General features: G+C 47.7%; 1 protein-coding gene across 1 annotated transcript; it reads right to left on the bottom strand.

The window, feature by feature from the left end:
• Positions 1-20,607: 20,607 nt before the first annotated feature.
• LOC143926924 (odorant receptor 131-2-like) lies at positions 20,608-21,607 on the bottom strand. The gene has a single exon (XM_077450959.1). The coding sequence runs from the start codon at positions 21,605-21,607 to the stop codon at positions 20,693-20,695; it is 915 nt and encodes a 304-aa protein (XP_077307085.1). The 3' UTR covers positions 20,608-20,692.
• Positions 21,608-24,459: the final 2,852 nt, after the last annotated feature.

Here is a 24,459-nt window from a genome sequence, read left to right as displayed (position 1 = left end):
TTGTAAGGCTCTTTGTACTTAGGTAAATCGCATAAGATGTGCAATATTTATTACAAACTGTCATGTAAAGTTCATATGCGGAGGGAGCTGTATAAAAAAAATGGGGGGGGGGGGGGAAGGGTTATGTGGCTAGGTATAACTTTATTTTTATTTTTTCTTTGCTTAAAGTCTCCTAACAAAAAGTCTGCTATGCAATGATTTTTTTATTTCGGAGACAGGTTCTCTTTAATGACACACGGGGGTCTAAAAGGCCTTGCATGTCTTACTTGTGCGCCAATGAATCTAAAGCAGTAGAGATTATTTCCTGGAAAGTGAAAGGGGGACCCGGAAGTTAGGTTTTACACGTCACTTCCAGATCAGCATGAAGACGGGGAGGAGAGTAGACACATGTTCACTTAGCTCCCTCCCCTCTACCTGGCAACACCATGCTGGTCTTGGGCTCACATATTGGCAAGCAGGGCCCAGGGCACATGGCAAGGGCCAACGTGCAAGAAAGAACCCGTTACAAGGGGGGGGGGGGGGGGGGGATTTGGTTGGAAGCAAGCGGTGGCTGCAGAGGCAGTGGAAGGGGATTCCGATTTTTTTATTTTTTCACCCTACTCTGGTACCCTACGGTGGCTACCTAAGCAGCTTTTGTGTTGTCCCGCAGCCCTAGTCAGGGTAGGCTAGAGTTGCCACCTCATCCCTTTAAACCCGGACACCTTTGAATTACACAGGTTCTGAGGCTAATTAAATGCAAATAAGGCACCAAGTGAATTTAATTACCACCTTAACCAGCCACAGAACCTTAATTATTAATGTGTTTAAAGGGATGAGGTAGCAACCATAGGGTAGGCTAGTGTATAAGTAGCCTTATGCTGACGCCAGCCCTCATTGTAAGGGACAGGCCCTTTTTAAGAAACTCACAGTACCATTGGCAGGTTAGCAATGTTTTTTTTGCACTACCATGAAAGAAACACAAAGACAGCAGAGCTGACACTCAATAAGCGAAGACAATAATTAATTATATGGTAATTCAATACAACCGGGAAAACCAACAGGTCTTTTGATGTCCTTGTAGAAGAAATATAATACGTTCCCTGCAAGAACTATAGTGCATAGAGCAACGTTCCTACTTACAATTTTTACCTCTTTCATCAATACTGAAATCCACAGCATAGGATTGAGTAGAGTCAGTGCAGCTGAGCTCATGGTGACCATGCCAGTATCTTCTCTGGTCTATTTATTTACCCATAATTCCCCAGGGTTTGTATTGCTGGCTGTTTGATTGAAACCCTCAGGATCTTCCCCATATTGCGCTATGCCATGCCACCCTCCAGAGACAACAAAACCATCATTAGCTCTTGTCCCGTGTGATGTCTTCTTCCTTGTGGGGGACTTAGAAAGTTTTACAGTTTTATTTGAAGTCACGCATCAAATAAATGAAGAAATTGACATTGTAATTTGCACTTGCTTTGCTTTTTATTTTCATTTGCTTCCTAAAGTGAACCTGTAGTTTGCCTGTAATACTATACGTAAACTATAACCATATACAGTGGATATAGAAAACAATCACCCCCTTTAAAATAATCAGATGTTGTTGCTTTGCAGCCTGAAATGAAGAAAGACACAGTTTTTGTTTTATCCAGCTGTATTTACTAGTGCAACTTATGACATTCAAGTGAAAGATATAACACCAACATGTCAGAAAAAAAAATCAAAAACAGTATTAAAAAGAATCACCCCATTGTGTCAGTATTTTGTTGAACCGCATTTTGCTTTCAATACAGACAGTAGTCTGTTGGGATATGTCTTTACTAACTTTGCAAAACTAGAGCAGCACGTAGCAGGACCGAAGGGTAGGCGGAGGGTTGCCATGACAATAGCACTGGGCAAGCATTGGACAAGATGTTTAGGGGGCGGAGCCAGCGCAAGGAGGCGAGCGCGCTCTACGCCCCAGCGGCAGTCGCCGGGAAGAAGATTCGGGAGAGGATGGCGTCGTCATTGGGGGACCTCGTGATGCAGCGGCGGGCCGCGGCCGCGGCGCATGGTGAGCGCTGGCTGCGGGAACAAGTGGAGGAGGTGCTCGGGGGACTGCAGGACGGTACCCGGTTGGGGGCGGTCCGGGCGCGGCGCTCCCGCCCGCCGGCCCGTCTCTCTCCAGACTCCCCCAGGGCTCACACCAGTCTCCACGCGGGGAGCGCTGGCCCCGCCCCCCGCGAGCCGCCCGCGAAACGGCCGGTCATCCGGGCAGAGGAGGCCTCAGGGCGCAGGGGGGACGGTGGGAGCAGCACAGTGAGGCCGGCCGTCGGACCGGCGTTGGCCTCAGGAAGCACCACTAGGCCCAGAAGGGAGGATTCGGACCCTGCTCCTGTCGCGGCGGGGGCGGGGTCGCGCCTGAGAAGGATGATGACAACGGATGCTGGGGCCAGGGATGGCCATGTGATGGCGGACAGAAGTCGGGAGGGGTGGCGGGCGGCGCACGGCCCACCCTCTACGACAGCGGAGGTCGGGAGCAAGGGCCAGGGGAAGGCGATACGGAAATCGGCCACGGGGTGGTGAAGAGGACAGCCCGGGAGCAGCCCCCATCAGCCCAGGCAGGGCCCCGAGATCGGATGTCGCAGGAGGTGGAGAGCCCGGATCGGTCGGAAGGAGAGCTGTCGTCCTCGGAGGAGGAAGGGCCGAGAGGCGTTCCGTCAGCGGTCGTGGGAGGATCGGCGGCTGGAGGCGAGTCTTCCAGGCGGCCCGGTAAGTCGGCTTTTCTTCTGGGGTCTTGGGGGCAGGGGGGGTCGAGTAGTGTGGGGGGGGGCATGGTGCTCTGGGGTTGCCCGCGGCGGGGGGATCCCACCCCGTCCGCCCTCCCTCTGGCCCAGCAGGTCGGTGACCACTCCCCGGCGGATGGGGGGCCAGCGGGTTTCCTGGCAGGGCTGAATGAGCTGGTTGGGAAGTTGGAGTCGGGTGGGGCCAGGCCTGCGGCGCCGGGGGTGGCGTGGGTTGCTCCGGGGGACCGTGCCGGGGGCTGCGTGGTGTCGCAGGGTGAGTCAGGGGCGGTGGTCGTGGCGCCGCCGGTGGCTGGGGGGGCATGGGGGCGGCGACGGCGTCCGCGGGGTCGGGGGAGGTCATGGGTCACGGTTTGGGGGGCCCGGTGGTGGCTGCTGCGCCCGCGGTGCCACCAGGGTCATCGGGGGACAAGGTGGGGGATGCGGGGAAGATACAAGATCTGGTCAGGGTGGCAGATGCGGCGCGGTGCGAAGTGTATGTGTGCTTCGAGGGGCCGCTGGGCGCACATCTCGGGCAGGAGGTTAGGGAAAAGTTTTGGAAAGGGGAATACGTGGAGATATTCTCTCTGTTGCCCCTGAAAACATTTTACTTAGACAGAGTCAAGCCGGAGGACGACAAGATGGAGGATGAGGAGAAGAGAAGGTACCGTTTGATCCCGCGAACATTCCCGAACTGGCTACAGGCGTTTGCGATTCTCGCCAGCGTGATAGGGGAGAGGAATCCGGAGCACTGTTCCGCTCTTTTTGCTACTTGGACGCGATTGGGGAAGCGCACAGAGTCTACGGGGGATTGGCATGGCTGCGGTACGATGAGCAGTTTCGACGACGGAGAGCGATTCGTCCTGCTCTTCGCTGGGATCATAAGGACATCAGCCTGTGGATGCGCCTCATGTCGTCGTCGAGGATGCCGAATCAGTTTTTCAGGGGGGGGCGCCGGTGGATCTGGGACTTCCGGTCACTCGGCCGCTTGACGAAAGGGAGTCTGCTCGCCTTTGGGGGTGGTTCCCAAGAAGGAACCGGGTAAGTTTCGTTTGATACATCACCTGTCCTATCCCAAAGGGGGTTCGGTGTACGATGCCATCGACCCCCGGCTTAGCGCGGTGTCCTACACGTCTTTTGATGCTGCTGTGTTTTGGGTACGTCGCTATGGGCGGGGGGCATTGATGGCTAAAATGGACATCGAAGCGGCTTTCCGATTGCTTCCAGGTGCACCCCGAGATTTTTCGGCTCTTGGGCTGCCGTTGGCAGCACGCATACTATGTCGACAGGTGCTTGCCCATGAGATGCTCCATCTCGGGTGCACTGTTTGAGTGTTTCAGCTCCTTAGTGGAGTGGGTGGTCAGAGACGTCGCGGGAGTGAACTCGGTCATAAACTGCCTGGATGACTTCCTGTGTGTAGGGCCGGCACCATCTGCGATCTGTGCGGTGCTGTTGACGACGCTGGAACGGGTGGCTGAGGGTTTTGGGATCCCGCTGCCCCGAAGAAGACCGAACAGCCGACTACGGTGATCAGCTTCTTGGGCATTGTGCTGGATTCGGGGGCGATGGAGTGACGGTTACCGGAAGACAAGTTGGAAGTGCTGGAGGCGGACGGGCGTGGTTTGGTCGGCATGCGGAAGGTGCAGCTCAGGAATCTTCAGTCTGTGCTGGGAAAATTGAATTTCGCATGCCGGATCATACCCATGGGTAGGGTTTTGCAGTCGGCGGCTGGCGGCCAGTACGGGGGGGTGGTTTCCCCGAGACATTTCGTACGTTTGTCCAGTGAACATCGGGAAGATTTGCAAGTTTGGCTCGTGTTCTTGGAACGCTTCAACGGCAGGGCGTTGTGGATGGCTGGTCCTGTGAGCAACTTTGATTTGGAGCTCTATACGGACGCTGCTGGGTCCACGGGTTCGGGGCCTTCTTCCAGGGAAAGTGGAGTGCGGGCCTCTGGGCCGACTCCTGGAGAGCTGGGGGGCTGCTGAGGAACATGGTGCTGCTGGAGCTCTTCCCGGTGGTGCTGGCGGTGGAGCTGTGGGGGGGAGTACCTCCGGGACCGGAAGGTGCGTTTCATGGGGACAATGGTGTGGTGCAGGTCCTTGACCGGGTGTCAGCGGCATCCCCACCGGTGGTGCGGCTGTTGCGGCGCTTGGTTTTTGCGAGGTATGCAGTTGAACATTTTCATACATGCGGTGCACCTGCCTGGTGTGGAGAATGTTGTAGCTGATGCACTGTCTCGCTTTCCGTGGGACAAGTTCCCGGGAGCTGGCACCGTCGGCGGATGCTCAGGGGGTCCCCTGCCCAGAGGAGTTGTGGACGATTGCGTTGGAAGGGCCTCGGACTGGATCAAGCGGTCGGTGAGTGGGGGCACTTGGTCGGCATGTGAGAAAACTTGGGAGGAATGGGAAGCTTTGGGGTTACAGGTGGGGGCTGACATGCGAGACCGGCGTTTGATGGTACTTTACTTTGTGTCAAGAAACTTGGAAGATGGCGTCTCGATTTCGCGGATGGGGAGAAAAATTGGCTGGCTTGGCTTTTTGGTTCAAGCTGCGGGGGGAGTTGGCTTACACCAAAGATTTCTGGGTGCGGCAAGTGATGAGGGGTTATCAGCGGGGCCGACGGGTTAGGGATACCAGGAGACCGTTGTGTTTTGATCTGTTGGGGAGGCTGTGCGCTCGCTTGGGGATGGTGTGCTTTTCGGTTTATGAATGAATTTCGTTCAAAGCTGCGTGTGTGTTGGTGTTTTTTGGCGCTTTCCGGATCGGTGAATTGGTCAGCCCTTCTAGGAAAGGGCCGGGGGGGGGTTGTTTGTTGCGGATGTAGGTTGGGGGAATGACCGGGTGAGCATGCGGATCCGGCGATCAATGACGGATCAGGATGGGAAAAGGCAAGGAAGTTGCGGTTTTCGCAATTCCTGGCAGCGAGCTCTGCCCGGTTATGGTGTTACGTGAATTCTTGTACGTTCGGCCGGTGAGTCCGGGCCCATTGTTGGTACATATTAATGGAGAGTTTGTATCAAGGTATCAGTTTATTGGGGTTTTTAGGAAGTGCCTGAAGGCATTGGGTTTGGAGGGGGAAAAGCTTTCCTTGCATTCTTTTCGGATTGGGGCCGCGACGGAGGCGGTGCGGTGGGGTTCGGATGATGAGTCGGTAAAGCGGATGGGCCGATGGGAGTCGAGGAGGTTCAAATCATACGTGCGGCCGGAATTGGTGGGAGTTTAGCTGAGGGGGGTTGGAGGTGTTGGCATGGGTTCATGTGACACATGTACAGTTGTTGTTATTTGGGTATGTGTTTTTCTTTCTTACAGGTGCTTCGCCTGGGTTGGGCTGGATAATGGGCCATTCGTACGTCTGCTGGGGTGTCAGGAGGGGTGATGTCAGGCCGGAGGGCAGACAGCTAGGCATTTCCAGGCTAGAGGCACACGTAAAATGGTTTGGCTTTCCGGGCATGCTCTGGAGCGGGATGGTGCACGAGGTACACCGTGTTGCGGGGTTTGATAGGGCCCCGGACGTTTTAGTTCTACGCGGGGGGGGCAAGGATCTGGGCCTCCGCGCTAAGTTGTACGTTACGAGGGACATTACATATGATTTCTTGCGCCTTCGGGCGGCCTTTCCGGAAATGATCATTGTCTGGTCAGATATAGTTGCCAGGACCAAGTGGAGATTTGCGCGGTCGGTGGACAAGCTCAACAAGGCCAGGAGGAAGGTGAACCGGGAGATTAGCCGTTTTGTAGTGCGCAATGGGGGGTTGGCGGTTCAGCATTGGGAGCTAGAGGTGGACACATGGAGGTACCTGAAAGATGATGGGGTTCACCTCAATGCGGTGGGCATTGATTTGTGGGCTTTAGGCCTACAGGACGGGATTGAGCGAGCCTTGAGGGTGTGGAGGTGCTCTCAAGGATAAGGTTTTATCCTTGCTTGCGGTGGCGGGTGTTGGTCGGTGCAGGTAAAGGAAGATAACCCCTCCCCACAGAGAAATGTTGATGCGGGACCCATTGGAGATATGGGCTCGTTGCTGATATGCCATATAGCGAGGGTTTATATGGCAACTGGTAATGGGGTGCACTGCGGTCAAGAGTTGGGTGTCTTTGAGCTAGCATGTCAGCTTGAGGCCTAGTTACAGTAATATCACCGCAGTGCCTGTTTTGATCGATATGCTAATGGGTGGGGAGGGGGAATGTCCTGCAGAAGACCAACGCGCTCAGTGTTTCCAGTTAACGGATGTTTTTATATTGTTGTTTTGTTTCATATGTTAATTATTATTTTGATAATAAAGGGGCTGCTACGGCCACTAATTACTCCAAAGAAGGTGTGGTCTCTTTAATGGGATAAGGAAAAAGGCATGGAGTTAGGTGGTCATTAGAATAGCAGCGCAGCATCAGTCATACTATAGTCAAGAGCAGCACGTAGCAGGACCGAAGGGTAGGCGGAGGGTTGCCATGACAATAGCACTGGGCAAGCATTGGACAAGATGTTTAGGGGGCGGAGCCAGCGCAAGGAGGCGAGCGCACTCTACGCCCCAGCGGCAGTCGCCGGGAAGAAGATTCCCACCCTCCCTCCCTTACATTAATTTTATTTTATTTTATTTTTTTGCTATGATGGGTTAGCGGGTTGATGGCACGGGGAATTGTACTGGGGGCAGGGTAGGGTGCAATCGGACGGATTTCTGGTAATTTTACTCGGGATTGCAGTGAATCAGTTTGGTGGTCGGAAGTTAACTTATTTTCGTTTCAGGAATTGGTGCTGGATGTCGTAGCGGTTGGCGGGTGTTGGTCGGTGCAGGTAAAGGAAGATAACCCCTCCCCACAGAGAAATGTTGATGCGGGACCCATTGGAGATATGGGCTCGTTGCTGATATGCCATATAGCGAGGGTTTATATGGCAACTGGTAATGGGGTGCACTGCGGTCAAGAGTTGGGTGTCTTTGAGCTAGCATGTCAGCTTGAGGCCTAGTTACAGTAATATCACCGCAGTGCCTGTTTTGATCGATATGCTAATGGGTGGGGAGGGGGAATGTCCTGCAGAAGACCAACGCGCTCAGTGTTTCCAGTTAACGGATGTTTTTATATTGTTGTTTTGTTTCATATGTTAATTATTATTTTGATAATAAAGGGGCTGCTACGGCCACTAATTACTCCAAAGAAGGTGTGGTCTCTTTAATGGGATAAGGAAAAAGGCATGGAGTTAGGTGGTCATTAGAATAGCAGCGCAGCATCAGTCATACTATAGTCAAGACTTTGCAATATTTGCCCACTCTGCTCAAGTTCAGTTAAATGTGATGGCCACTGTTTGTGGACTACAGTCTTTAAGTCAGAGGTCTCAAACTGGTGGCCCTCCAGCTGTTGGGAAACTACAAGTTCCATGGTGTATTGCAAGGCTGACCATTACAAGCATGACTCCCACAGGCAGAGGCATGATGGGACTTGTAGTTTCGCAACAGCTGGAGGGCCACCAGATTTAGACCTCTACTTTAAGTCATTCCACAGATTTTCAATCAGGTTGAAAGTGGAAGTCCATGCAAAATCGAAAATCCCTGCACCTATAGACACCAGGGATCTAACACTAACCTCTCTATCCCTATAAAGAAAAAAAACAGTATACATACCTTATTGGAAGCTGATCTGACCCACTCCGACCGGATCCCATGCTGAGCTGTCAGCTGCGGCTTCTTTGGATAGACGGGTGCAGAGGAGACAGAGGACAACGGAAGCCCCATAGTAACTCTATGGGTGACGTCACTTCCTATTAATTTCACCGCCGTTGTCATCCGTGTCCTCTGCAGAGCTTCCGGCTCTGGAGATCGGGTCGGAGCGGGTCAGATCAGCTTCCAAAAAGGTATGTATACTCATTTTTTCTTTACAAGGATAGAGAGGTTGGTGTTAGATCCCTGGTGTCTATAGATGCAGGGATTTTAGATTTTGCATGGACTTCAACTTTAAGTCTGGATTCTGACTAGGCCATGCAAGAACATTCAGCCTCTCCTCCTTCAACCACTGAGTGGTCATTGTTGCTGTGTGCTTTGGGTCATTGTCATGTTGGAAGGTAATCCTTCTTCCCATTGACAACTTTCTGGCAGAGGGCAGCAGATTTTCCTCAAGAATTTGTTGATATTTTATCCTGACAAGTGCTCCAGCCCCTGCTGCAGAAAACAGCCCCATATGGTGTCATTGCACCTGGAAGGGCAGTTTCTAGATTGACTATGCTGAGCTGCCCGATAGATACTGGGGCCCGGCACATGGTCCAGTCTGAGCTGTCTGTAAGGGTGCTCCTGGGGAGGATGGAGAACCACTGGGTCTGGCCAGAGGGTCGGGCCCCTGGCCTTCTGGCCTAGCTCCGGCTAGGTAATTCGGGAGAGTACACCGGTAGCTCCTTCTATGCTAAGGGGAGGAGTTGTCAGTGTCTCCTGGATGTAACTAGGTGGGAGTGATGGGGGTGAAGGTAGCACCCCCAGAGCTTCTTCCTCCTAGCTGGGGTGGGGGCCCCTGTGGTCTGGGTCGTTGGTCAGGGCTGTACGAAAAAGCCTGTGGTGAATGTGCCCCTGAAGTGGTAGTTCAGGGGTGCCTTATAGTCACTGTGAGTGAGGGTCACATTGATTTATGGCACCACGGTCACTTCACCATACACACTTTGTTTTTATACCTGCCTCTAGGGCCGAGTCTTTTGGCTAGGACCAATGGTCACTTTCACTCTCTCCCACTTCCTTCTCCCCCACTTTCTTTTATTTATTCCCTATTTTTGCCACTTTTTTCTATTTTTTGGTTTGGTGTTGTCACGTTTATTCACTGTGTGATGAGTAGGGTGTGGGTACTCTAACCCTGAAAGTCTTGGGATGGGGGTGGATATGGCCTTTCGGCTTAGTTCACCTTCTCTCATGGGGTCTCCCTTCGGGGGAGCCCCACCTAGTACTTGGGTGGGTCTATTTCAGCAGACCCTCCAGAGAAAGGGATCTGTCCTGTTTCGGCCAGATGGACCAAGTAAAGTACCTCAGTCTCTGTCTGGAGAATAACGCCCCGGGGTTCAGGGTAAGGTCCTTCCCTAGTGGAGGATCAGTGTGACACCCGTTGCACGTTTTGTGTCACTCTATGTGTGTGCACTTTTTTTTGGCACCGGGTGGAGTTTTGGGTGTTTCACACACCATTTTTCAAAAAAAAAAGGAGGCGATCCGGACATTGCAGGACGGAAGCAACATCAAAATGTCACTTCTACTCATAGCTCTTAATGGGCCATTTAAAAAAAAAAATGTCTTTTTGACTCCGGGTCTCATATTTAAGAGGTCCTGTCATGCTGCTTTTCTATTACAAGGGCTGTTTACATTCCTTGTAATAGGAATGAAAGTGACACATTTAAAAAAAAAAAAAACTGTGTAAAAATAAAAAATAAAAGGTAAAATAAATAAGTAAAAAATATATTTTTTTTAAACACGCCCCATCCAGCCGAGCTTGCGTGCAGAAGCGAATGCAACGTGAGTAGCGCCCACATATGGAAACAGCTTTAAACCACACATGTAACTCAAAATATGCAACCTGTAGATTTTTTTAAACATCGCCTATGGAGATTTTTAAGGGTAAAAGTTTGTCGCCATTCCACGAGCAGGCACAATTTTGAAGCATGACATGTTGGGTATCAATTTACTCGGAGTAACATTATCTTTTACAATGTGAAAAAAAAATTGCCTAACTTTACTGTTGTCTTATTTTTTTAATTAAAAAAAGTGTCATTTTTTCCAACAAAAACTGCACCTGTAAGACCGCAGTGTGACAGAAAGTATTGCAATGACCGCCATTTTATTCTCTAGGGTGTTAGAAAAAATTTATAATGTTTTGGGTTTCTAAGTAATTTTCTAGCAAAAAAAAACAGTTTTTAACTTGTAAACAACACATCTAAAAAAGAGGCTAGGTCCTTAAGTGTTTAAATAACAAACATGTCATACCTCCACTGTGCAGCTCGTTTTGCACAGAGTGGCTTCGAACCTGCTCTTCTGGGGTCCCCCAGCGGCTCTTGCGGCTCCTCCCTACATCAGATAACCCCCTAGGAGAGATTCCCTGAGGGGGTTAACTTGTGGGCATGCTCCAGAGTCCAGCATTTGCGCCTCTAGACATAGAATGCCGGACTCGGCCCCACCCCCCCAGCCGAGAGTCGGGAGCCTGTGGAGAAGGAGACAGCGCGTCCCCGCCAACTGAATGAAAGGGTTCAGGTACGTAAAATGGGGGGGGGGGGGGGTGGGGGCAGTGACTGCCAGGTGTTTATTCACCTTAATGCATATGATGCATTAAGGTGAAAAAACACTAACCTTTACAACCCCCTTTTAAGGCCAAATAATTAAATTTTAGTCTCATCTGACCATAACACATTTTTCCATGTGGCCTCAGAATCTTCAAGGTGAATTTTGGCAAGGCTCAGTGGTGACTACATAGTTACATGGTTAGTAAGGTTGAATAAAGACACCAGTCCATCCAGTTCAACCTGAGTGAGTACACAATCACATCGGTCCCTACCCTCAAGGAGTTTACAATCCAAGGTCCCCAACTCACATTCATATACTAGGGCCAATCTTTTTGACAGAAGCCAATTAACCTACCAGCATGTCTTTGGAGTGTGGGAGGAAACCAGAGTACCCAGAGGAAACCCACACAAGCACAGGGAGAACATGCCAACTGCCAACAGGTAGTGTCGTGGTTGAGATTTGAAGCAGCGACCCTTTTTACTGCTAGGTGAGATTGCTACCCACTACACCACATGTGGCCTTTCTTGAGGAGTGGCTTTTTTCTTACAACCCTTCCATACAAGCCACATTTGTGGAGAATCTGTGTCTGTGTTGTCACATACACACAATGACCACTCTTTTTCATAAATTCCTGCAAGTGCTTCAGAGTTTTTGTAGGCAGGGCCGGCGCTACCACTAGGCAAATTAGGCAGCCGCCTAGGCTGCAGCCATGGCCGCTGGTTCCCTATCTCAATGTGTGACACGGTAGCAGTCCTCTCAAGGTGCAAGGCGCCGCCGTGCAGTCCTGTGGAGGAAGAGGAGGAGGCGCTCGGAACCCTCAATCAAACAGTTGTTGGGTCAGTGGGTGGATCCATGTGCTCCCCTCCTCTGGCTCCTCCCCTACTCCCATGCTCTGCGGCTCTCTTACCATGTGCAGAGCGTGGATAATAGCCACAGTGGTCGAGCAGCTCCTTGATCTCTCCAGGATGGACGGCTGAAGTGGAAGACATGCCAGGGCAGGAGTATCGATCATCGGGGAGCCAGTCTGCCGGAGTCTCAAGGTACTGTGCATGATGGTCCTGCTGACCAACACTGACAGCATCTCGTGACATCACACACAGAGAAAAAAAATAACCCTGAAAAAAAAAGATCTAAACGATCTAAAGACCGGTGAGCTGCTATAACACTATAATGGCAAACTTCAGGCAAAACCTTTTATTTATTGCGTGTACAGAACATTTTAGCTATGCTGTAAGGAAGACATTTATAGTGGTTTAGTACACATCTTTTTTACTATTGCTGGGGGGGGGTTGCAGGGAAACACAGAAGACAAAAAATGTATTCCTTTTTTCTGATGGTTATCATTGGGGCCCTTTATAAGTGTCTGTGAACTTAAAGTGGTTGTAAACCCACTTCTGACAGTGACCAGCCCCTAGCCCCCCCCCCCCCCACCAGCCCTGTGATTCCCATGGCGGAGACGCAATCTTCCTCTCTGCCAGGGGTTCTCGGCTCTTGATTGGATAAATTGATAGCAGCACAGCCATTGGCTCCAATGACCCTGGCAGCGGGGGGGGGGGGGGGGGGGGGAGTCCTACATCCTGCGTCAATGGACACAAATGCTGGACTCGGGAGCGCACCCGCAAGGTAACCCCCCCCCCCCCAGGAGAGCGCTTCTCCAAGGGGGTTATATGATGCGGGGAGGCGCTGATAGCGCCACCGAGGGACCCCAGAAGAGGATGATCGGGGCCACTCTGTGCAAAACGAACTTCACAATGGAGGTAAGTATGACATGTTTGTTATTTAAGAAAAAAAAAATGAAGCTTTACAATCACTTTAATGGCAGTCCCAATACTTTATTATAACACATAATAAATATAATAAAAAAGATAATAATGAGAACATTATTGTGATACAGCATCAACATATAACATAGCCACATATATTAGTAGTGCTACCCCCAGAAGAGCTGTTTGTGTCCTCCTGTCCTGCTCCTCTGATGATCTCTCCTGTTCCTGGAACTGAGAAACACACCTGAAACTGGTGAAATGGGCTTTATTAACAGGATTATTCCCAAAGGGGAAGATGGGTTAGGCAATAAAGAGTAAATGCAATTCGGCACATTCTCAACTACTAGCTCAGGCAAAGTCAGTCATAAGAAAAATTGACAAAAGATTCATTAAAGCTAAACTCCACGAATTCAACTACTTAGGAAAAACTGCAGGTATGCCATAAATTAAGTCCATCGAGGTGCATGACTCCTTGTAGACTTATCTCTATTATTTACATATGATAGGTTTATTGTGCTCCAGGGAGATAACTTCTGAGCTCAATCGCTGCTCACTGTGGTCTCAGAGCAGAGTTGCTGGAACTGCTATGCCCATTCCTCCACTTCTTCTGCTCATTCACAGAAGCCTTTGTGTTATGTAAACTCATTCACAAAATACAAAGGCTTCTGTGAATGGGCAACAGAAAGGAGGGGTGGGCATAGCTGATCTATGTGCTTGTCCCCTCTCACAGCCTGAGTGTATCCTCGGGCAGTACATTAAACCTGTCACATATAAGTAACAGTGATAAGTCCTGTAGGTGACATGCACCTAATTGGACTTAACTCATAGTATGCCTTCACTTTTTGCAAAGTTGCTAAATTTCTGGAATTCCGCTTTAAGCAACCTATCTATATATTTAATTCCCTGTCTAGCAACTTGCCAGTGGAGAAAACTAAAATATAGTCCAGCCGGCATTGGGGCTGTTAACTCTCAATGAAGTGCTTAATATCAACTGAGAGATTTACATTTCACAAGAAGATTATGCGTTACAGTTCCCTCTTAGCAAAACTTCTCTCCTCAAATGCAAAGTGTGCAACAATTGCAAAACACGTCAAGGTGGCCAATAGGCCTCTCACCACTCTGGTGAAGTCCTCTAAAAGTCTATTTTATTGATGACCACTTCCACACTCAGAATAAATAAAGATTGAAACTAGGCCGCAGCTTCTGAATGGAGTTACAGCTTTGGGCCTACCTCTCAATCAAGCATATTTCAGGCTGCAGCAGCAACTATTGAAGATCCTCTTCTGCTTTCCTCTCCATGCACTGCACATCAAGGCCAGAGAGGGGAGCAACAAGCTGTGGTTGGAGAAGAAATGCTCTGCAACTCAACTTAAAGGTGTCCTTGACCTCTCTATATGCAGATACTGGGAAATAATTCACTCTTCAAAGATAACAACAAAGACTCTAAAGTCAGGTTTCAGTAAGTATGTAACAGATTAGAAGCAGCCGCTTGAACGTGAAAGGCATACCTCCCAACTTTTGAACTTCAGAATGAGGAACAAATGAGTAAAGGGGGACCTGCAGCACACTTAGCAGGATTGAGGGGTGTGCTTTGTAGTGCATGCAGTGTAGAGGGGTGAGCTATGTATTGTGTGCAGGGTTTAAGGGTGTGCTTTGTACTGCATGCAGGGTTGAGGGTTGAGCAATGTACTGCGTGCAGGGTTAAGCGGTAAGCTATGCACTACATGCAGGGTTGATGGCTGTGCTGTGTATTGCATGCAGGGTTGAGGGGTGCACTGTGTACTGCATTCAGGGATGAAGGGTGTGCTGTGTATTACGTGCGGGTTGAGGGGTGCACTGTGTACTGCATACAGGGTTGAGGGGTATGATGTGTACTGCATGCAGGGTTGAGGGGTGTGCTGTGTACTGTGTGCAGGATTGAGGGAATGAGCTGTGTACTGTGTGCAGGGTTGAGGGGTGCGCTGTGTACTGCATGCAGGGTTGAGGGGAGCTCTGTGTATTCCCAAGTTCTGCCCCTAAGAACAGTACAGATTCCAGTACAGAGCACACCTCCTCTCCCCCATTCAAGTACAGAGCTCTAGTAGTAGTGGGGTTGCTGCAAAAGAGCAGCTACAATTTACAGCATCTGTCTGCAGGTTACCGACACGGGTATCTGTAGGAGCTTCCAATAGCCAGTGGCACTGATCGTTCAGGTAAAAACCCCAGGGGATGGTTGTACACAAGTCCATCGTGTACAACCAGCTAGCCCATACATGGATCAAAATTTGGATGGTCCTTGTTGAACAGACCGAATTTCAATCCATGTAAGGCTGGCATAACAGTCTTCAAATTCCCAACTTTGGCTCCCATCATGGGTGAACTCCTTTCTTCACTAGAGAACACATTGCAGAATTTATAGCCTTCCCTCCTTTCCCATTAAGCCAAAAAGAACACTACTCCCTGAGGAGCAATCCCCCGTATAACCACACAATGGGAAGTGACTTTGCCTCCAGCTGATGCACCACTACATGTACAGTAAATACAGTGACAACAATGGCCAGCAAGTGGCTGTTGTGCTACAGAGGGAGAGAGAGCACACTGCACATGCTGTTTTTGACCAAGCCAGAGCACCCATTCCTGGTACACCACTGGTGCATTCTGCCATCTGGACAGGACAGGAAAGTTGCCTACCTAGGATTTTTTTGGGCAGGTTTGGGAAAGATTATGCACAACCTATAAGTATGACATTGAAAAGAAGCTTTTTCGAAACTTGAGCCTTTTTACTGTCCCCCTAAATGTGTACTGGCTGGGTGTGGTACCACCTTTCCTGATGCCTGTCCTTGATTTAGACGTACTTTATGTCAGGGCCATTTACACTATTGTCTCTCAATTGACATTAATAGGTGTCACACAGAGTGGTCACGGGGGGGAGGGCATCAAACTTTTGCTATGTAAATTGAATATTTTTTTGAGTGTGATAAATTAATTTCTAGGGTGTTGCAAGCCAGTTGTCAGAATCCAAAAAATGAAAAGTTGTTTGATTGTGACATAAGTAGAACATTGTATAAGAGGTGTCCCTACTGTCCCATTATCAGAGACTGGATTCACACCTATCTGTATGCATCTTTGAACATGTTACAGTGTGCGCACAACAATACTGGATGTATGTGCATTGGTGTGTCTTAAAAGTACAGAAAATATGCCCCTACCCTCTAGCCCACCACAATGCTCAGATGTGAATGCTCTAAAGTTGTGAACATCAGTGGCCAAAATGAAGGGATATATATCCAATCTTAAAGTTTGACCTCTTAGAGAGTAGTCATGAGGGCCAGTGCCCCATCTGAAGATTTCCCCTCTATTCATGTTCTGATGTCAACTCAAAATTTTGGATTTATGCTTACTTTTATTGCCCATAACATTGGTGTTCAGAATAATCAGAGAAAGTACTGCTGATCATACGCTAGTAGATTTTTTGAAAGAACATTCGTACGAAAATTCTCAGTAAATTTCAATGTCAGGATCAATGTCGTTTGAAAGTACTTCAAAATGATGTCTGCTTTTAACATTTGATTTTGGAATGAATGGACTTTCATTCCAAAAATCACATACGCTGTTAAAAAAAACGTATTCAAGAACTGTGGTCAATTTGACCCTACTATTAGAAAATTTAGACATACAGTGAAGGAAAAAAAGTATTTGATCCCCTGTCCATGCATCAAAGGGACGATGAACTGGGCCATGTACCGTAAAGTCTTGGGTGATAACCTTCTTCCCTCAGCCAGGGCATTTAAAATGGGTCATGGATGGGTATTCCAGCATGACAATGACCCAAAACACATGGCCAAGGCAACAGATGAGTGACTCAAGAAGAAGCACATTAAGGTCCTGGAGTGGCCTAGCCAGTCCCCAGACCTTAAAGGGTTGTAAAGTTAAATATTTTTTCACCTTAATGCATTCTATGCATTAAGGTGAAAAAACATCTGACAGTGCCGCCGCCCCCAGCCCCCCCCGTTTTACTTACCTGACCCCTCGAAAGTCCCGCGCTCGCCCCCGACGTGTTCTTTTGTGGCTCAGCCTGGCCGCTGATTGGCTAGAGTGGATGGATTGAAAGCAGCGCAGCCATTGGCTCGCACTGCTGTCAATCACATCCAATGCTGGGGGCGGGGCCGAGTGATACAGTGAGTGGTCGGCTGTGTCACGGGAGCGCGCCCGCAAGTGCTTCCTAGCCATGCGAGGGAGCTCGCATGAACGTGAGAAGTACTTGTGGGAGGAAGCCGAGGGACCCCAAAAGACCAGGTTCGGGGCCACTCTGTGCAACACGAACACAGTGGAGGTAAGTATAACATGTTTGTTATTTAAAAAAAAAAATATTTACTTTACAAGCTTTTTAACCACTTGAGACCCGCGCTATAGCCGAATGACGGCTACAGCGCAGATCTCCTTTTCCGGGACTACGTCTATTGACGTAGTCCCGTGCACGAGCGGCCTGCGTGCCCCCTGAGGGGCGCGCTCGGCGCGCTCTGTGATCGGCGAGTCTACGAGACTCGCCTGATCACCGATCCGTGCAAGGGGTCGATCCCGACCCCTTATCACGTGATCAGCTGTCAGCCAATGACAGCTGATCATGTGATATAACGGAGCCGGTAATCGGCTATTATTCCTCCTCGCGCTGACAGCGCGAGGAGGAAAAAAAAAAGCCGACCACTGGCCAGCCCTGCCAGTGCCCACCTGCCCCCTGCCAGTGCCCACCTACCCCCTGCTTTGCCACATTAATAAAAAATGTGTCCCCCCTGTCAGTGCCACCCAGCAGTGCTCATAGTGCCACCCAGCAGTGCCCACAGTGCCACCCAGCAGTGCCAACCAGCAGTGCCCACAGTGCCACCCAGCAGTGCCCACAATCTGCCTCAACAAAGGTGCTGCACCCCAGTGCCACATATCCGTGCCCAGCAGTGCCCAGCAGTGCCGCCCATCAGTGCCCAGCAGTGCCATATATCAGAGCCACCTATCAGTGCCCATCAGTCCCATCTATCAGTGGTACCTATCAGTGCCCCTTAGTGCCACCCATCCGTGCCACCCATCTGTGCCACCCGTCCGTGCCATCTTATCTGTGCCCGTCTTTGCCCATCAGTGCCACCTTATCTGTGCCCATCGGTGCCGCCTTATCTGTGCCTATTAGTGCCGCCTTAACTATGCCTATCAGTGCCCACCAGTGCAGCCTATCAGTGCCCACCAATGCAGCCTATCAGTGCCCACCAATGCAGCCTATCAGTGCCCACCAATGCAGCCTATCAGTGCCCACCAGTGCAGCCTATCAGTGCCGCCTGATCAGCGCACTTCAATGAAGGAGAAAAATTACCTGTTTGCAAAATTTTATAACAAACTATTAAACATGATTTTTTTTTTTTTGCATTTTTTTTGTTTGTTTAGCAAAAAATAAAACTCCGAGCTGTAATTAAATACCACCAAAAGAAAGCTCTATTTGTGGGAAAAAAATGATAAAAATTTCATTTGGGTACAGTGTTGTATGCCCGCGCAATTTTGAAAATTGGTCTGGGACTGAGGGGGGTTTAAGTGCCCAGTAAGCAAGTGGTTAACGCCATAGACAATATGTGGAGGGAGCTGAAAGTTCGAGTTACCAAAAGTCAGCCACCAAATCTTAATGACTTGGAGAGGATCTGCAAAGAGGAGAAGGACAAAATCCCTCGTGAGATGAGTGCAAACCTGGTGGCCAACTACAAGAAACGTCTGACCTCTGTGATTGCCAGCAAGGGTTTTGCCACCAAGTACTAAGTCATGTTTTGCGAAGGGGTCAAATACTTATTTCACTCATTAAAATTCAAATCAATTTATAACTTTTTAAAATGTTTTTCTGGACATTGGTGTTGTTATTCTGTCTCTCACTGTTAAAATAAACCTACCATTAAAATTACAGACTGATCATTTCTTTGTCAGTGGGCAAACGTACAAAATCACCATGGGATCAAATATTTTTTTCCCTCACTGTATTTCCTTAAAACAAAATATTTCAGCCAAACTTCTACTAACGTATGGCCAGCTTGTATCTTCCTTATGGTGACTGATAGGGAAATTGCATATTTCATATTCCTTAGTAAGGTTGGCCTCACAAATAAAGCCTCTAATGCCCTGGTTATTCTGGTTACCTTGGATGACTCATCTTATAGAAATGTGATCTGCCTATATGGACAAGCCAGCCTCCTCTCCTTCAGGAAATTGCCATTTTCCTTAAAATGGTAATTTTGCTCTGATGGTAGGCTTGACCATTTCCTACATACAAGACCTACATATTCTATCAAGAACTTGTAGGATTAGTCTTACCCAGAACTTCCATCAGGCACATGTGTCTGGACCTGGTTAACGGCCATGCTGCATGCGCAGATGGAACTCCATGGCGACACGGCATCTTTAATTAAGTATCCTTGTCATATTTTCTTTATCTTTATCTGTATCCATCATTATCTTTAATACATGCTATACTTATAAGTATTTGTGTGATCTCTCTTTGCACATATTAAACACAACTCCAAAAACGTGACAAAACAGGGACACAGACTGCAAAAAATAAAATCTAGCAGGGGTTTTATCTCCTCACCACTCGATCTAAATCTAAAAAAAAAAAAGTATTTCAATTTTACTATATTGTAACCTGGCTCATGAAACAAAATGCATCAACCCATGCATAGGGTCCTAAGGGATTGGATTACCATTTGAGATTCAGAGGTTCCCAAGAAATGACTAAAAACATTTTTGTTCAATCGTATCTAAAGCCCAAAACAAAAATGTAATATATTGCAGTTTACCAATCCTTAAAGGTGGTGGCTTCTTTCATTTAGATTTTTTTTTAGGCTTGTTTTCCTTTATTTTCACCTTGTAATATACTTCCTGTTTTAGGGTGTCTCCACTCTGGATGGAGGTGCAATGGAGCAACTCTTAGCCCTTGTACACACAGCCGGAAATTCCACCGGAAAATTTCCGTTCGGACCGTGTTGTCGGATAATCCGACCGTGTGTGGGCTCCATTGGACTTTTTCCATCGGAATGTCCGACCAACAAAGTTTGAGAGCCGGATATAAAGTTTTCCAACGTGATCCACTCGGACTTTGCCCGATTGTTTGTAGAGAATTCCGATCGGACAAAGTGCCACGCATGCTCAGATCAAATTACGAGACCAAAGCTATTGGCTGCCAGCCTGAATGTAGTCCCGTCGTAACGAACAAATGTTATCACGTTCTGAACGATCGGATTTTCCGACAACTTTGTCTGACCGTGTGTATGCAACACCAGTTTCGGACAAAATCCGTCAGAAAAAATCCGACAGATTTTGTGGTCGGAATTTCCGACCGTGTGTACAAGAGCTTAGACAGCAGCATTGGCAGTCTCAGTGGAGGGGAATGTAATGCCACGTACACAGGACCAGACTTTCAGGCAGAATAGGTCCAACTGAATAATTATTTCGGAAATTCTGAGCGTGTGTGGGATAAGCCAATCGTTTTTCTTTAAAAAATTCTGGCGGACCTAGAAATAGAACATGCTCCAAATCTGTCCGACGGACTCAATTTCTATTGGGAAAACTGCTCCTCTGTATGCTGGTCCAAATACGACGCATATACAGCTATTGGCTACTGGCTATTGAACTTTCTTTTTTAGTCTATGTCATCATGTCAAAACGAATGGACTTTCGAACAGACTTTAGTCCGTTTGTGTGGAAGTTTGGAAGTTCATCGTAACTCTGTTGAAAATCCATCGGGAAGACCGTCTGACCTTTTCTGCCAGAAAGTCCAGTCGTGTGTACGCGGCATTAGATTGACTAGCAGATTTAGATGAACTTAACTAACAAACTGAAGCCAAACTCCAGCTAACACTTTATAAGGAGTTACAGCAACGGTTTTTGTTTTTCTTTTGAGATAAAGATTTTACATAAATGAATAAAAGCTGACCATTGTAAGCATAGTAAATGGATTGTAGTAATTATTTTGAGCGTGCCTTTTTCAAATACTTGCAGAAGACCTCATCCCGTAACCCATAAATCAAAGGACTGAGGAACCGTGGCAGGAACATGAACACAAGAAAGAAAGTCATGCGCAAGAAGACAACACTGTCAGCGAAGATCACGTCATTGAATGAGGAGATAAGAGATGTCATACACAGCAGTAGCTGGAAGGTGTGAAGCATGACCGTCCGTCCCGCTTTGGAGGCAAATGACGGACCCGAACTTATCTTCTTGGCCACAATAATGACTTTCATGTAAGTAAACATAAGGATGATTCCAACCACTGACAGGTTGAAGACAATGCTTGTGTACTTTATGGAATTTTGTAGTGGAATTATCGTTACTGTCAAACGACTACATTTGACCTTCAGGGAAAAAATGTCCTTGTTAGTCAAAAGCAGCACAGCTATAAGTTCAAGAATTGGAGAGACCAACCCCAGCACCCACATGACTGCAATGGCAATGAAGGTATTCTGCACACTGCAAATTTCTGTGTGCCTCAGTGGGAAGCAGACGGCCACATAACGTTCCAGTGACATAATGGCCAGATTATATGGGGTGACCAAAAAAGATGTTGAGGCTGCGGCCACTGTTGTGTAACAGATGGAGAATGGGAGGTACACTAGGTAGAGTGAACAGACGGCCAGCAAAAGACATAAGAAAAGATACACTGTGTCCGTAATCAGCATGTGGGCAAAGAGATTATAGCGGGAGTTGTCCCGAATGTGGTCAATGGTGAAATAGATACTCAGAAAATTTTTCATGAGGTACAGGAAGAAGCAGAAGCCAAGAAGCATCACAACCAACAGAGATGTTCTTACAGTTTCGATGGTCTTTTCATCATATGTAGACAGAGCTGTTTTGTTACCAGAAGTGACGGTGATGTTCATCATTGGTCTTTTGTCTGCAATTATAAAGTAAAAGAATCTTAAAGCATATCTCTAGCCAAAGCCTTTATTTTTTATTTGGGTAAAATGTGGAAGGGTTAGAACTTCATTCAGGTTTTTATCGTTGTTTGTGTCCCTGCGTGGGAAATCCCCTCTCTAATTTTTTTTCTGGTGACATTTGTCACTGAGAAAGAAAGTGAAGGGACAGCCATCATTTAACGATTACAACCAGATCAGAAGTATTGAGAACATTGTTTAATGGGGACACCTCTTCCAGAGAAAGAAATGTCTAAGAAGGGACTTCCCCTCATTTTGTAGAGATTTCACGCTATTGCACCCATGTAGAAAGGGGTCAATATGTCTCCTTTTAGTTCAGGCTTCAACTGGTACCTCCCCCAGGAAGTGATATCCAAAGTCTGTCCTTTCCTGCAGGACCCTATATAAATATGGAGGGTGATCATTAGTTGGGTGTGGTTGGAGTGTAGAGCAAGCAGCATTGCGGTCAAGTAAGAATGTGGACCATATCCATGGCTTCCTCTTGGACACAGTCCACAGTACTTTTGGAAAGGATTTCTCCTGGAATTGGTCTTATTCACTGAATCATACCCATGACTATTGTATAAAAGATGTACCCTGCCTATGAGCCTGCTACTACCTGCCCCTCCAGCCTCCCACTACCAACCTTTTTGCCCAATAACTGAGACCATGCAAATCTGGAGTAAATATCAGCCGAAGCAGCCATTTTTTATTAATATTCAATAAAATTCACATTAACTGTATAAAAATACCTACTATAAACCACCCGCTTCAGTTAGATACTCACGTTGGTCTTTGCAGGAAACCCCCCCCCCCCCCAATCTTGCCACACTCCACTCTGAAACTGCGGTACCATCAACTGAAAACAGTCCTCCAGCTGACATACTAGCTCAGAGACAACAAAACATTTACCACAGTGCCCCCCGTTAACCAATTCCAGCTAAAAACCGTTAGTTGGAATACCACCAACGGGACCCATACCACCAATGGGTCCCGAACTCTTCCACATCCGGGGTTTCTTCCTTCACCCACAAAGACCAACACCCTGCCTCTGCCACGACATCCCATACCCTGTAGAATAAAGTCACATGATTAACAGTAACCCCCAACCTTTACTTACCAATCAGGGAGGGAGGGTGGGAAGCTCGATCCTCCTAACCTCACTGAGCTAGGACGGGACTCTCGCTCTGCTCAGTTAACTTTTACTCTTCTCCTCTCTCTTGCCACCAATCCCCACCATTCTTAAAACCACCTGTTCTCCTATGGTTACCCTTTTAACCCTGTCATGCCAGCACTCTATCCATGCTCTTTTTTTTTTCCTCCGGGCTTTTCTTGACCATAGGAACAAGGAACTTGTATCATGCCACTGAAGGTGGGTAAAGACTATTGCAATTGGTACCCCAATGTTTGCCCATTGAATATGAGGCTGCATAATGGAAATGTATTGTGCAAGTGTTCAGTAAAAGACATGGACTTTGCTTCTGGCTGGACTTATGCTATTCAAGAAAATGCATGAACACTTGAATGGCAAATCGCAAGTGCAAAACTGGTCGGAGTTGGTGGTGGCTAGGGTAAAGAAGTCTACCCTCCTGTCGGTAAAAGGGGACCCCTGAAACATAACATGCAGCAGGTAACCTAAGCCCTTGTATCATAACTACAGGGGTTAACCTGTACATTCTATATGAGCTCATAGCTCCCATCCCAGAGGGTTTCATAGTTTGCACTCCCAGTCTTTAGGTTCTTTGGCTACACCATAGTTACATGTGTTACACTTCTTCTCATTAACACCTTCCCACTACCTGTACACATACATGCCCTTATAGAAGCGGGTCTTCAATACATGTGTTTGTGCTGAGAGCAAGCTGCATAGCGTGCTCCCAGCATAGAGTTTGGACTCTCGCCAAAAGCCCCAGGTCTTGTAGTAATGATCGGGAATCAAGAGGCCTGATTCCCAATCAGCTGATCGCTGTTCTAGCCTCTGAGACCTCATTTACACCTAAGAGTTTTGTAGTGCGAAGCTTGAAGCTCCAAAATGTTCAGGTCACATCTACAAGTCAAACGACTAAGGCTCTAAAACGTTTTGGAGCTCCTTTTTTAGTTCAATTTGGGCAGACTGGTGCATTTTGGGGCATTTTGAGTCCCAACAAATTGCAGTAGTGTGAGCTATGCATTTTGTTGTGCGTTTATGCACTTTTCTTTAAGCTGATATATCCACACAGCAACAAAATGATGTCACTTATGATACCGTTCTCTATAAGCTAATACAAGAACACCTGAAGCTCAACTATTGTAACAAAATGGTAAAAGAATATATATGATATATATACAAATATATATGATATATATATATATATGATAAAATGGCACAAAGGGAAATAAATCAAATAACAAATGAATGCATACACAGTGTGTAACCTAATTAATAAGGTGCACAATTGAGTAATCCATCAGAAATGTCCATAATAAACATATGTGTTCAAATCTTCTTGTGTATGCTCCAACACCATAAATTATAAAGTGCAAATTTCACAGACATACTTGATGCAAGTTGATGTATGCAGTGTATAGAATATATAAGGTGAAGATACCTATGTTCAAAACCTGCATATTGGATTGGGATCCAGCTTTCCTTACACATGATTGTTTGATTAGAATGGGATACGTTAAGGAGACATACCATTATTGAATCAAGGATTTCTTTCTAAAAATGTCATGCTTTGCGGTCACTTTGTGGTCGAGGCGATCTGGTAAGCGCATTTTGTTATCACTTCGGGTGAAGCACTTTTAAGCAAGATTATTGAAGCACATTTGCTCTTTATAAT

The sequence above is a fragment of the Lithobates pipiens genome, unplaced genomic scaffold (genome assembly GCF_037356315.1).
Source record: "Lithobates pipiens isolate NorthernLeopardFrog02 unplaced genomic scaffold, aLitPip1_a1.2 Scaffold_23, whole genome shotgun sequence".
In the NCBI taxonomy this organism is placed as follows: domain Eukaryota; kingdom Metazoa; phylum Chordata; class Amphibia; order Anura; family Ranidae; genus Lithobates; species Lithobates pipiens.
Note: the sequence above shows the minus strand (reverse complement) of the source record. Positions and strands in the feature narration are given on the sequence as shown.